The sequence below is a fragment of the Podarcis pityusensis genome (assembly GCF_964106645.2).
Source record: "Podarcis pityusensis genome assembly, chromosome: 12".
NCBI classification, from domain to species: Eukaryota; Metazoa; Chordata; class Lepidosauria; order Squamata; family Lacertidae; genus Podarcis; species Podarcis pityusensis.
In genome coordinates, this window is record NC_138037.1 from 29,606,733 (window position 1) to 29,619,189 (window position 12,457).

Below are 12,457 nucleotides of genomic sequence, written 5' to 3' on the forward strand. Positions count from 1 at the left end.
CCTTGGGCTGGGGAAGTATGATCAGAAGAAGTCCAGAAACTCAGCTATAAAGTAAGGCACTTAAGTATCTAAAATTTAGACAGAAAGCTCCCCTTCCTAAGAATCCATCTGCTCTTGTTTCATAAGCCCTTGAGCATGCCTCGTTTTACATGGGATAGAATCAGTCAATTCTTTCTTCTGTGCCTTTTCCTAACTTATAGGGCTCAGGCACAGCAAAAAGGGTGGACTGATAGCTAGCTCCCGATTGGCCAGATGAGCAGATGAAGTGGTTAAGATCTTTCTTAAATGGGTAAAAAAAAGAAGAATAAATATAAATCTGTACCTGCAACATGAGGGAATTGCATGATCGAATGGGCCTCCATATAAAAACTCTCAACAAAGGGCCCTTAGGCGAGTCCCTCCTACATCAGTAGATCCCACCCTAAGGTGAGTGAGCCCTCGTGGGCTTACCTAGCAGCAGCGGTGCTCTCTCTGGTCATGCTAGGGGACTAGGAGAGCAATATAAATCTTTCACAATGTACCCAGCATAGTGCTGCTGTAGGGCATCATGGGAAATTAAAAGGCGATGGGAAAGGACTGCAGCCCAGTGACAGGGCAGATACCTTGCATGCAAAAGGTCTCAGGTTCTATCTCCAGCTTCTCCAGATAGGGCTCAGAAAGACTCCTTTCTGAAACTGCAGAGAACCACTGCCAGTCCATGTTGTCACTGCTGAGCTAGATGGACCAATGGCCTTACTTAATATAGGGCAGCTTCCTACATGCTGGCCATACAAAGTTTTTACAAATAGGCAGTGCTTTATTCTGGGGGTACGCAGGGCTTCGCATACCCCTAAACATTTTGTGAATCTAAGTTTGGCCTCATTGAGGGGCAGTATTTCAATATGAGTAGGAAAATGAGAGGACCCCTAAACATTTTTTTAGAAAAAAGCACTGCATATAGATATAGTAAACATTTTTTAAAAAAACCTGGCTGTACCTTTTTAGACTAAACTTTTTAAAAACGTTTTTGCAACTATGTTTAGAATGAAGATCTAATAAATATCCTATAGTGAGTCTGGGTGAGTAGGGTGGTGGGCTTCTGTGCAGCTAAGTTAGGCAAACTGGGATATACTATTTACAAGAAAGACCAGTCCTTTTAATTCTCTGGCTATTATGCTGCACAGTTTTCTAGCTTAAACGTTGGATCCAGCTAATTTCTACTTGGGAGGAGACAGATTGAAATTAACAAACCTAAATGAGTCACGTCCATTAATTTCAATGGGTCAACTCAGAGTGTTGGATAGAGTACTAAACATCTGGACTGCTCCAATTTTAAGCATCAGTGATGGGTTGATATAAATTAAGAGAAATTGTGTTCATGACTCAGGCACCTCCTGTACTCAAGTTGCCCCTCTTTGAAAAGTTAGATACACATTTTCCTAAAGATCACGTTCCTGGGATTGGCACTGGTATCTGCTTGCAATCTGCCAGTTCCGAATGAAAGCGGATGCAAATCAAAGAGAAAGAAAGCAAAGCCCAAACAGGTATCAGAGCAATCCATTGTCACGTGTTCCCTGTAATAGCAGCTTGGTCTTTGGACAGAGGGCCACCCATCCCAAAAGGATAACTTCCACTTTCCCACCTCGGACTCCCCCCGCCCCCCACCACCTACAAACCTCCCTCCTCCGCACAAAGCGGCTCCAAACTACCAACCCCTTCCTTTTTCTTGCCCTTCCCCTCCTCCAGGTAAAGCAGAGGCCAGCGATTGGGCAGACGCGCCGCCCGTTCCCGGTCCGCGTCCAATCCGGCTCGAGCTAACGGAGGCAGGGCGCCCAATGGGCGCGAGGCCTGACGCCCCTCGCCCGCCACAGACGGGGCGGCGGAGCCTGCGGAGTGCCATTCGGAGGGAGGGCGGCGGAGCAGGAGGGTAGGTTGGCAGGGCTGGCTGGCTGCAGGTGCGGTAGCGCCGCCTCCCCCCCCCCACCGCTCGCGGCTAGGTAGGAGCGCGAGCCTTAAGCAACCCCCCCCACCTCGCTCCCACCACCACCACCCCAGCTGTGCCTCCTCAGCGGCCGGCGCCGTGTGGACAATGTGAGCCGCGAGGAGCCGAGCTGCCGACGAGGGCAGCCATGGCCACAGCTGGGCGGTAGAACTTGCCTCACTCGGGATCCCCGGTCGCCTTCCCATCCCCCCTTTTTTTCCTTCCCAGGGGAAAGAGCCTCGAGGGGAGGAAAAAACCCGCCTCGTTCCTGTAGCCCTCGGAGCCGCCGCCATGTCCAGCTCCTCCTCGCAGACCCCTCCTCACCACCCGCCCGCGCAGAGGATGCGCCGCGGGGCCGCCGGGTCCCCCACCAGCGGCGGCGCCGGAGCCTCCTCAGTCGGTAGTAGCGGGGCCGGAGCAGCAGCAGCGGCAGGAGGAGGAAGCGGCGGCGGCGGCGCCCCCGGTGGCAGCTCGGGGACTAGCCGGCTGCTCCAGCCTATCCGCGCCACCGTCCCTTACCAGCTCCTCAGGGGCAACCAGCACAGCCCCACTCGCTCTCCCGCCGCCTCAGCCTCGGTGGGGAGCAACACCGGCCCCGGGGGGCCTCGCGGAGCAGCAGGAGGAGGAGGCGGCAACAACGGCGGCAGCAGCAGCCCGCCCCCGCCCAGCTCGACCCCTCCGTTGTCCCTCGCGGCTGCAGCCTCCCCGCCAGGAGCAGGCGGCGCGGCGGAGCCCGGGAGGGTGAAGGTGAGGCAGAGGCGCTCGCCCGACAGCAGCAGCGGCAGGCGGAGAAGCATCTCACCTGAGAGGAGGAGCCCCAGTTCGCCCATCTACAGAGGTAAGGGCACCTGTGGGGCTCTCACCTGGAACCCGTCTCTCTCCGCCCCCCCAAACCCCATTTTCCACCTCAAACTCCCCACGCAGCACTGTGGAGAAGACCCTCCTTGAGCCACCCCTCTAAAAAATAACAAACTCGACCCCGCGGTTCATGTTTCGGATTATGGCACCACCTCCCCGATCTAGCAGCGCATTTCTGTCAACGGTTTGCTCGGAAGTATCTTACCGTCTTTTCGGTGGGGGCCTCATGCCCAGGTAAGTGTGAATACGATCGCCAGCCCTAAAGAAGGCGAAGTGACTCAGCCCTTTAAAAAAAAACACAAACACCCAACAACACACCACCCTAAATGTTAAGACTCAAGATCTTAATTCAACTCGAGCTTGAAACGGGGCAGTCTTGGTTAGTGACCCCTTTTAACACCCTGCATCTACTCTGCTTTACTCCTCGCGGTTTAGGCTGCTGAAGGGCTATTAAATTCTACCTTGCAATCCTTTATCTATTGGTAAAGGGAGCCTTGTTGCATATACTTAAAGGAGAGAGTGGAACTCCCAAGCTCTATTAATGCAGAGCTACTAAACTAGAAAGTAAGCTGCTGCGTTTTATGTGTGTGAATAGAATGCTTGGACTGGCTTGTGCCCTGAAGCAGAATTCTCAGTTTAATGAAGTATATTTTATCCACCTTTTTTTTAAGGGGTTAGAAGAGTGTTTTTCAATGCTTGCGTTGCAGCATGCTGTATCCATGCCTTGTATGGAAATTTTCATCTGGTTTAGTGCCTAAAGGCTGGGCTAATGTCTGATGGTTCCATATTGGCCAACTTACATTTAAATACTTCAATAGGTTATTGAAGCGTAAGTTCTGAGATGTCTGCCTTCAGGGAAGCCGAAGCACAAAGATACTAGCATTCTCTGCCAAGACCATAAGATTTGCAAAACAGCAGTGTTTGTAAAAGTATTCCTGTACCCTTTTACCAGGAAGGTATAAAAAACACCTGACTTAAACAAGCACATGCTAGCAAAACTGCAGGTTCTAAATAGAATACAACACCCATGCCACTCCTGCAATATTTCCAAGATATAAGATGCACAAATCTACTCACAAAGCTTTCGAAAACCCCTCTCCCTCAAATGCATCCCTTTGTAGAGCTAAAATTAAACCTTGTTGAACCCCTGTAGGCAAGTAGAATGCACATTCTGTGGTATTCTTGTTAAAGTATATAATGTACTAGGAAAAGTTCCCTCCAAACATATTTGAAAAAGTTTCTTTAAAAGGTGGCTCTGTCCATTCCCCTTAAGCAGTTGAATGAATTATATGAAATATACTGCTTATCCTTCTATAGCTATTGGGTAACCTGTATCTTTAAGCACGTCTTTAATCATGCCAAGACTGTGTTTTGTTTCAGAAGCAAATTAGATATCCCTCTTGATATAGTATTGAATGCAGCAAGTTGGATGCATTATTGCCATGAATCCTTGCACTTAGTTGTGCAGTTATGGTTATTTGGATTGTACTAAATTCACTACTCCAAAATGTTGCTTGTATTATATCAGCCTTAAAAACATTTACATCTAGATGAAATTTAATTCCCCCCCTTGCATTTCAAATTACATGTAAGTTATGCAACAGGCCTATGATATTGATTCATCCTTATGGAATTAGTGTTTCTAAACCAAGTATTTTGTAAAAATGGAGTTTAATCCATGTTATTGGGTCTAGAAAATGTAAGCTTTTTCCTTTTATGGGGACAAGACAAGTGCATACAATTCTAATTAAGCTAACTCAAACATTTCTGTTTGCTTGCTAAAATAAAACAAAATGGAAAACTGCTAACAAACACTGCATGTTTGAATCTGCATTTAAATGTGTTGTGTTTGTGAACAAATACTAAAAAGCTGATCATTCTTTTATCAAAGTATTTTAAAATAATACAATCTCTTTTAATAGATGAATTATGTTGCTGCCTTACTTTCAATGATTCAGTCCTCTTAAATTATAACTGAATGACTTCATTAAACTTGTTTGAGCCTACCTTAAGCCATCATAGCAGCATCCACTGTTTAATAGAGTTGTGAGAATACAATATATAACTATGGATTGACCGCAGTGAACTGTTAACCTGCATGTACCATAAGGAAATCCTCATTAGTTGAGTTGGCATTTCAAAGCAGGCACCCTCCAGTAAAACCCGAACAAATGAAAATATGTGCCCACGTACTGAATATTTGAATTCATTCATTTCATAATTTTATAATTTCTAGAAGGACAGCTATGTTAGCCTGTTGCGGCAAAAAACAAACAAACCAAGCTATTGAGGCATCTAACTTTACTATGACGTAAGCTTTTATGGACCATAATCCACATTTGTATCTGATGTAGTCGACAGTAGTCCACAAAAGATTTATACCATAATCAGTTTCTTAGCCGTTAAAGTTCCACTAGATTTTGTTGCTTTTAGGGTCTATGGCATCACTCATCTTAGAAAGCAGAACAAGCCTTATTTAATTCTGCAAGCTAATAAATAAAATATTTAGTTTTACTTTCAAATTCTTAGCCTTCAGAATCTGCCCCTTGGACTAGTTTCACCAGTTGTTCTGACTCTGGCCCATGTAGTATAGTTAGCATGGCAACCTGCATTATGGAATAACTTCAGAGAACTCGGTTGCTTTGTGAAAACTCCTTTGTAGCAGAATAAATCAATCTAGCTTCAATCACTAATTACTCTAATTATTCAGTTACTTATTTAACTGCTTTCAAAGAGCATGAAAGAATAATAAATATGTTTAATAGATACCATGCTTCAGAATGTTTTAAGTCACACATAAATGTATCTTGTTTTCTCTTTACATTAGTGTTTATACTGCAATGCATGGCTCTGGCTTTGCAAATGAGTTGCATTATTCAGTTTGTACTGGGGCCATTCTAGGATATATATATATTTGTATACATAGGTATGTCTTTCACTTTCTTACAGTGTAGATGTTTAAAGGACATTGCTCAGATTTAAGTTCTTTAGTAAAAATGGAGCTGCCAGAGGTTCTTAAAAGAAATCTGCAAAAGTGCTCTGGGTTGGAAGCTTGTACAGGCCAGGCAGCTGCCACTGCAGACGCTGACATCACTACTGCATGAATGAAAACAGCTTCCTCTGGGTTTTTTCCCCTTCCATCATCCTTCCCCCTTTTGCAGCTTAAGGATGATCTAAAATGTTGGTTTTAAAAAACAAAACATTAATTCTGGTTTAAAATAGAATCAAGCCAGGCCAATCTTTAGAGCTTAAATTTGTAGAACAGGGTTGTTGTTTTTCTACAAAAATGCATTTTCTTTCTTTCTACATATTTATGATCTTCAGCAACCTACGTTTTAAAACGTAATAGTCATTGCATGCTTTGGGTTTTGGGCATATTTATTTGGAGTACTACAGCGTCTGATGTTTTACTAAAACTGACGTTTTGCAGTTGTTTCTCTTTCTATTACATTTTAAAAAACTGTTTCCTTGTTGCATTTTTGAAGATAAAAACAGATGTCTTACAACTATCCTGGGATATATTTGCATGAAGAGTGGTTTATAAATATGCTAAATAAGCTAGCATTTGTTTTACTGAGTGCCATGGTTATACGAAAAATGAATAATATGTGAATTAACCCAGTGCAAAAAGTTGTACTGGAAAATAGTGGTGACTGAACACCATTTGGTTACTTGAATCCACTGTGTTAAAATATTAGCTAACCAAATAAAACAGTCATAGTGTTTCATTTGGGAGAAATGCTTGCTGCTTTGTAATAAAACTAATGCATTTCAATTACATAATCCACATTTTATATTCTAATCCGGCCCTTTTTAAACTAATATAAATGTGAATTCACTTGTTTAAAAAAATATTTAAGCTGTCCTTCTGTGAATGCATGACTTCTAAATTTACTCCTGGAGGTTTCCTTTTACCAAATCAAGATAAAAATACGATAAATTAAGCCTAGAGAGTACAATTTAAAATGTATAATCTCTGGCAAATTACTTGGATGAGACGTGGCTATCTGTAATTTAAAATGGATGCAGATGTTTTCTTACAAGCCTCTAAAGGTTTATGGACAGTGAATTTAATCTTTAAATGCTTTTGTTAACAAGTTCAAGTAGCCTTTGAATATATTCTGAGGCCTAGAGCTTGCTCCTTCCTCCCCCTACTGCTGAGAATAAATTATCTTGGGCTACATTGGCATAAATACGAGATAAAGTTAACTAGACCTGTTTTCTTAAAGGTGAAGGGCAGTTGACCTATGTCATAAATCATTGTGAAAACATAGCTCAAGTTCATGGCTTTCATGTTTGGTTTGATTTATTTACTGGTTATACATATACAGTTGTTTCAAATAAGAGTACTAATGCATCAGGTGCTCCTGTTGGCATGCTCAGTGTACTTGTGCCTTGCACCATCATATACAAAGTTGTGTTTTTCTTCCATTGTGTGTAGAAAAATGTCATATATGAGATCTCACTGCTCTCAAGAACTCCCCTTGCTGATGCCCTGGACACTAACCTGAAAAGCTAACTTTTTATGCCTGCATTGTGATGGTGCACTAAACTAATATTGAGAATAAGATCTCACATGTTCAGAATGGTTTGGTGTGAAACAGGTTGCTTCTGGCCCAACCGTACTCATGTCCCCCCAAAACATTTGCTCTCTGGCTCATCTTTGGTGGAAATTAGATAACAGAATCAGGACCTTGATGGTGGCACTGCAATTATAGGACACTTTCTCGAAAGTTCAACAAGCTTCCTGTTTTAGACAGATATTGAAAAACCTTCTTTAGGAAGACATTTTATTCTTGTGTTTTCACTACTGTTGTTGTGGATAATGTGCTTGTTTATCATCTTCTTTCTGAATGATATTGTTTGTATGTCATAAGTAACAATAGTATATAGTTGCTTAGCAGATTGTAGCTCTCAGAATCCTGGCTTCTGTGAAAGCGTGGAACCAAAACAGACATTATGGTGGCTATGAGTAAAGTACTTTGTGAAAATTCCATGCGTCCACCAGCATATGTTACATGTTTCATGTCAACGCCTTTACATGTAGAATTTGTGCCTGTTCTGACATCAGATAGACAACATGTTGATGTATGCAAATGAGCACTCCACATGTCGCATAAATGCTTATACAAATAAGCATTTTATCTGTGGCTAACAGATGTCCTTTTCAACATCTTAGTAAATTGTTAGAGTTGTCATCGTTCATTTGAGCTGTATCTTCTTTATGTAGAGCAACCTTTCTGAATTATTTTGGTCATGTTATTGGGTGTGTATGAAAGCAGAGGTTAACGCCACACCTCATAGTCAAATTTGACTGGACGTAACTGTGCAGAGGTCCTTTACCTTTTTTACCTTTATGCTAAAAGTATCTTGGATAAAAACTTTTAAAAGCATATGTCTGAATTAGAATAATAAACTAAAAACCCTAAAGAGGACACAAAGCATGCTGAGCATATTTGATGTTCTCTGGGAGGTGCTGAATACAAGAAGCATCAAGGAGATGAGAATTTGGGACCTACTCAGACCAAAAAGCTTAAGCTCTCATAATTTGTGTCCCCTTCTCTCTCCTCCCCACCCTGCCTCACTCCACCCAGAGCACTGCAAGTGCTTAAGGCAGGGGTCAGCAAACTTTTTCAGCAGGGGGCCGGTCCACTGTCCCTCAGACCTTGTGGGGGGCCAGACTATATTTTGAATAGAAAAAAGTGAACGAATTCCTATGCCCCACAAATAACCCAGAGATGCATTTTAAATAAAAGGACACATTCTACTCATGTAAAAACACGCTGATTCCCTGACCGTCCATGGGCCAGATCTGGCCCTCGAGCCTTAGTTTGCCTACCCATAGCTTAAGGGATTTCTCTCCAATTATTCTGCGTGCCATGAGGTTCCCACACCCAGACGCTATATGTTAAGGCAGGGAGATGCAAACATTCTATCTATGCTATATAGCTCATGTTCAGGGATAGATTAGCAGTTTAAGTTCAGTTATTACTATTTCCTTGTATCAGAGTTCTTAAGGCAGTTTTCTGTTCACTTCCTCCTCCTCAGGACAATTGCTAAACAGCTAAACAGCTGAGGTTCAGCTTCAGTGACCAAGAAGCTACCATAAAGTACCAGGGTTTAGAAATCTTGTGCTGTTGCTGTTGTGGTGGAATTTCCCAGTTGCTTATTCCATCCCTGTAATTCATTGAAGGCCTTCAACTGGTATTCTGATTTGCCAGTGTGCAAAATAAAATAAAATGTGGGATTGCTACTTAGGGTGCATCAGCTTAAATCTTTATTTGTAATTTATCTAGATAAACACCTATATAAAAAATTTATTTCATAAGTAACAATGATATGTAGTTGCTTAGCAGAGTGTACAAAATACTTTCCATCTTCTTAAAATGACAGCAAGTTAGTCATAACTCAGTTTTGCAAATAATTTAACTTGGATTTTTGAAGTTTAAAACTTTCAGGTTGTTACATATTTGTGTACAACTGTAAAATGCTGTCAGGAACCCAGACTAGTACAGTTTTCTAAGTTCCTCCTATAACTAAGATGGAGCTTTTCTTTTTTAACTTCAAATGAGTGGTTTTAAGCTATTAAGGTACTGAAGTCTATTTTAGCTCCAGAGAGAAAATACATTAAATAAAAGTTGAGCTTAATTGTGTATTCTACAAAAAGTGTAATGTTCTTGAATATGATCTGGTTTGGGCTGTAATCCAAGCATTCATTAGCAGTCATGGGGTCATGTAATCTTATCTTCACCAATAGTTGCTCAGTAGTCGAAATCTTTCCTAGTTTTGTTTGCTCTTTTTTTTAAAAAAGGCAAGAGTGCCAGCTACATGACCCCAGTAAAGTCTGGAAAACTCATGTGTTCAGTACTTTAGCTGTATATGGGAATTCTGGTTTCAAGAGTCAGTAGCAAACATGACAATGTTCTGTAAATATCACTTATAGCTTAGTACATAAACATAAAAAGTACAAAAAAATTAAATGGAAATCAGTTGCAAATAGTGTTAGAGATAAAGCTGTAAGCTACTGCATCTAAAGATCTCGAACATGTACCAGTATTTGTTCTTGCCCTTTGGGAAAATATTGTGGGGGGTGGTGGAGGAGGAAGAATTTTAAAAATAAAATCCAACGTTGTAGTATACAAAGGAAGGTTTTATTTTTTGGACTTAAAATTATATGTAGACGTTAAAAGAAACTTGTGTTTTTGAGCTTGGGAAATAAATCCTGCCAGAACGTAAATGAAAGAGCAGTAATACATTTGGATGTTACATATATCACAGCTGGAGATCTGCAACAAAATGGTGCAGTGTATCCATGACTTCTTAAAAAGAGCACTGCTGTTCAGGTTTCAGCTATCCTAGAACAGAGTTCACAAGGGAGATTTCAGGAGCAGCCTCCAAGCCTCCTGAAACCTTTGCTGGCTGTATTATATGGCACTAAAGGACATTGTGTGTGCGTGCACACTAATAAGGGGTGCAGAGTAGAGGGAGGGAAAAGACTAGTGGAAAAGGGAGGTGTGCTTTGCTTCTTTACTCCCTCGAAAGCTCAACATATACTGTATTTTACTCATCATGGCATATCTGTCTTATCGAGGGGCTCAAACCATAGTTTGCCTTCCTGTGATGTGCAATCTAGGGCAGTAAACTTCGCTTTTTATTTATGTGCCACTTTATATTAAAAATCTAAAGCAGCATACAACATAAAATTATAAAAAAGAGGAAATTGTTTATATTGAACCATATTTATTTTATGTCCTGTTCCATATCAGTAAATAATATATATTCAAAAATAGTAATGTTACTGGAATTTATGTCCGAAAGAACCATAGCTTCTTATTTTGAACTTTTGTTTTTAGCTTCATAATAGCATTACAGAAGACACTTGAAAGCATGGCAGCAGAATAGGTATTAACTGGCACCTAAGGGGAAATGGGGAAACAGTTTGATTTTCACAGTTTTGTTGCCCCCTTTGAAAAGCCTTTCTTTCCAGTGGCCATTCAAATAACATTCATATTGGTTTGTATTGTCTTTAAACATTTATCAGTTTTCACTTGATGCAGAAAATGAAGGAATCTGTGGCAAGAGACAAGCACAAAGTATTTTGATCGCTTGTCTAAAATCCTTGCAACTTCATTGCAGGAGCAATATGTGTCACACTAACGATTTGAACCAAATACAATAAAGGGGCTGTATATTCTGTAACTTCTGAAAGCACTTTTACCAACATTGAATTATAATAGTGTAGCTTAAATACCTTATTTAGTAATCTAGTAACAATGCTACCATTGCTAACATTAATACTTTTGAATCTTGAGTTTAGAAATCCTGCTGTAGTATATTTGACTTTAAAAAAATACTTACGATAGGTTATCATGCTCTTTCATTTTGAAAAAAATATATATATCATTGAAATCACCCTATTGATTCTTGTCCACCCTGGTTCATAAAAGCTAGTAGAGGAGGTATGAGTGGTTGGGTGCAGTTTATTTGCCTGGCTGAAAGTGTCCTCTTCTAAAGAAAACGCATGCTGGACCCATGTTGGACCCATTGGCTTTTAATGATTATCATGTAGTCACAAATATTCTCTCTAGGGCAAAGGAGTTGAGAGAAGGTGTTGGCACAAGTGTAGGTACTCTTGGAGGAGACTGATTATCTAGGCCCAGTTTTGGAACAGAATTGAGTTTGACCTTGGATTTCCTAGTGGATCAACCTTGTTACTACTTCTTGATCTCTCAGCAGCTTCTGATGGCATCAACTAGGTGTCCTTCTGGACTGCCTCCAAGGAAAGGATATTGGGGGCCATTGTTTTACAACGGTTCCAATCTTACCTACGAGGTTGGTTACGAAGGATAGCATTAGGGGAGTACCTTTCGGCTCTCTGGCACTTGTTTTATAGGGTGCCACAGGGCGCTATATTATCCCTGATGCTATTAAACATATGAAACTGTTGGGAGTAGTTGTTAAGAGGTTGGGAGCCGGGTGTCACCTATATGTCAATAACAACCATCTTGTGTTTCTCTATAACGTCTGAATCAGGTGAGGTTGTGCAAAGCATGGATTGGTACCTGAATGCTGTGGTGGGCTAGATGAGGGCCAGTAAATTGAATTGAAATCCTGGCCAGGTGGAAACATGGCTGATGAGTGGTTTCTGTGTCTGAGATATAGACCATTTGCCTGTTCTTGCACTCCCTCTGAGCAGGCATGCAGTCTGGAGGTATTCCTGGACCCAGCTTTGTCCCTTGAGACTCAGGTTGCCTCAGTAACTAGGAATGCCTTCCACCAGCTTCAGCATATGCATTAGCTGTGACTGTTTCTGAATCAGGATAGCTTGGTTATGGCGGTTCAAGCATTGATAACTGAGGACAGACTACTATAATACACTCTATGTGGGGCTGCCCTTGGAGTAGGTTTGGAAGCAGTAGCTGACACAGAATTCTGCAGCCGGGTTGTTACTGGGCATGCTACCCTGCACCTATGTGGGAGCTGCACTGGCAGTCACTATGCTACCAAGTTATTTTTAGTATCCCATTATTATATACCGCTCTAAGCAATCTTGGGCGTTGTGTTTAAAATATGGCTTTATTCCTTACTCCCCTGCCTGATCTTTGTAATTTGCCACAGAGGCATGTCTGACGGTGCCTG

General features: G+C 41.6%; 1 protein-coding gene across 1 annotated transcript in view; it reads left to right on the forward strand.

The window, feature by feature from the left end:
* Nucleotides 1–1,862: 1,862 nt before the first annotated feature.
* The window catches only part of GLCCI1 (glucocorticoid induced 1), a 25,394-nt gene continuing 14,799 nt past the window's right edge, over nucleotides 1,863–12,457 (forward strand). Inside the window, exon 1 of the mRNA XM_080976112.1 lies at nucleotides 1,863–2,906. Coding sequence (XP_080832238.1) covers nucleotides 2,252–2,906 — 655 coding nt within the window. The 5' untranslated portion in view covers nucleotides 1,863–2,251. The remainder of the gene's footprint in view (nucleotides 2,907–12,457) is intronic.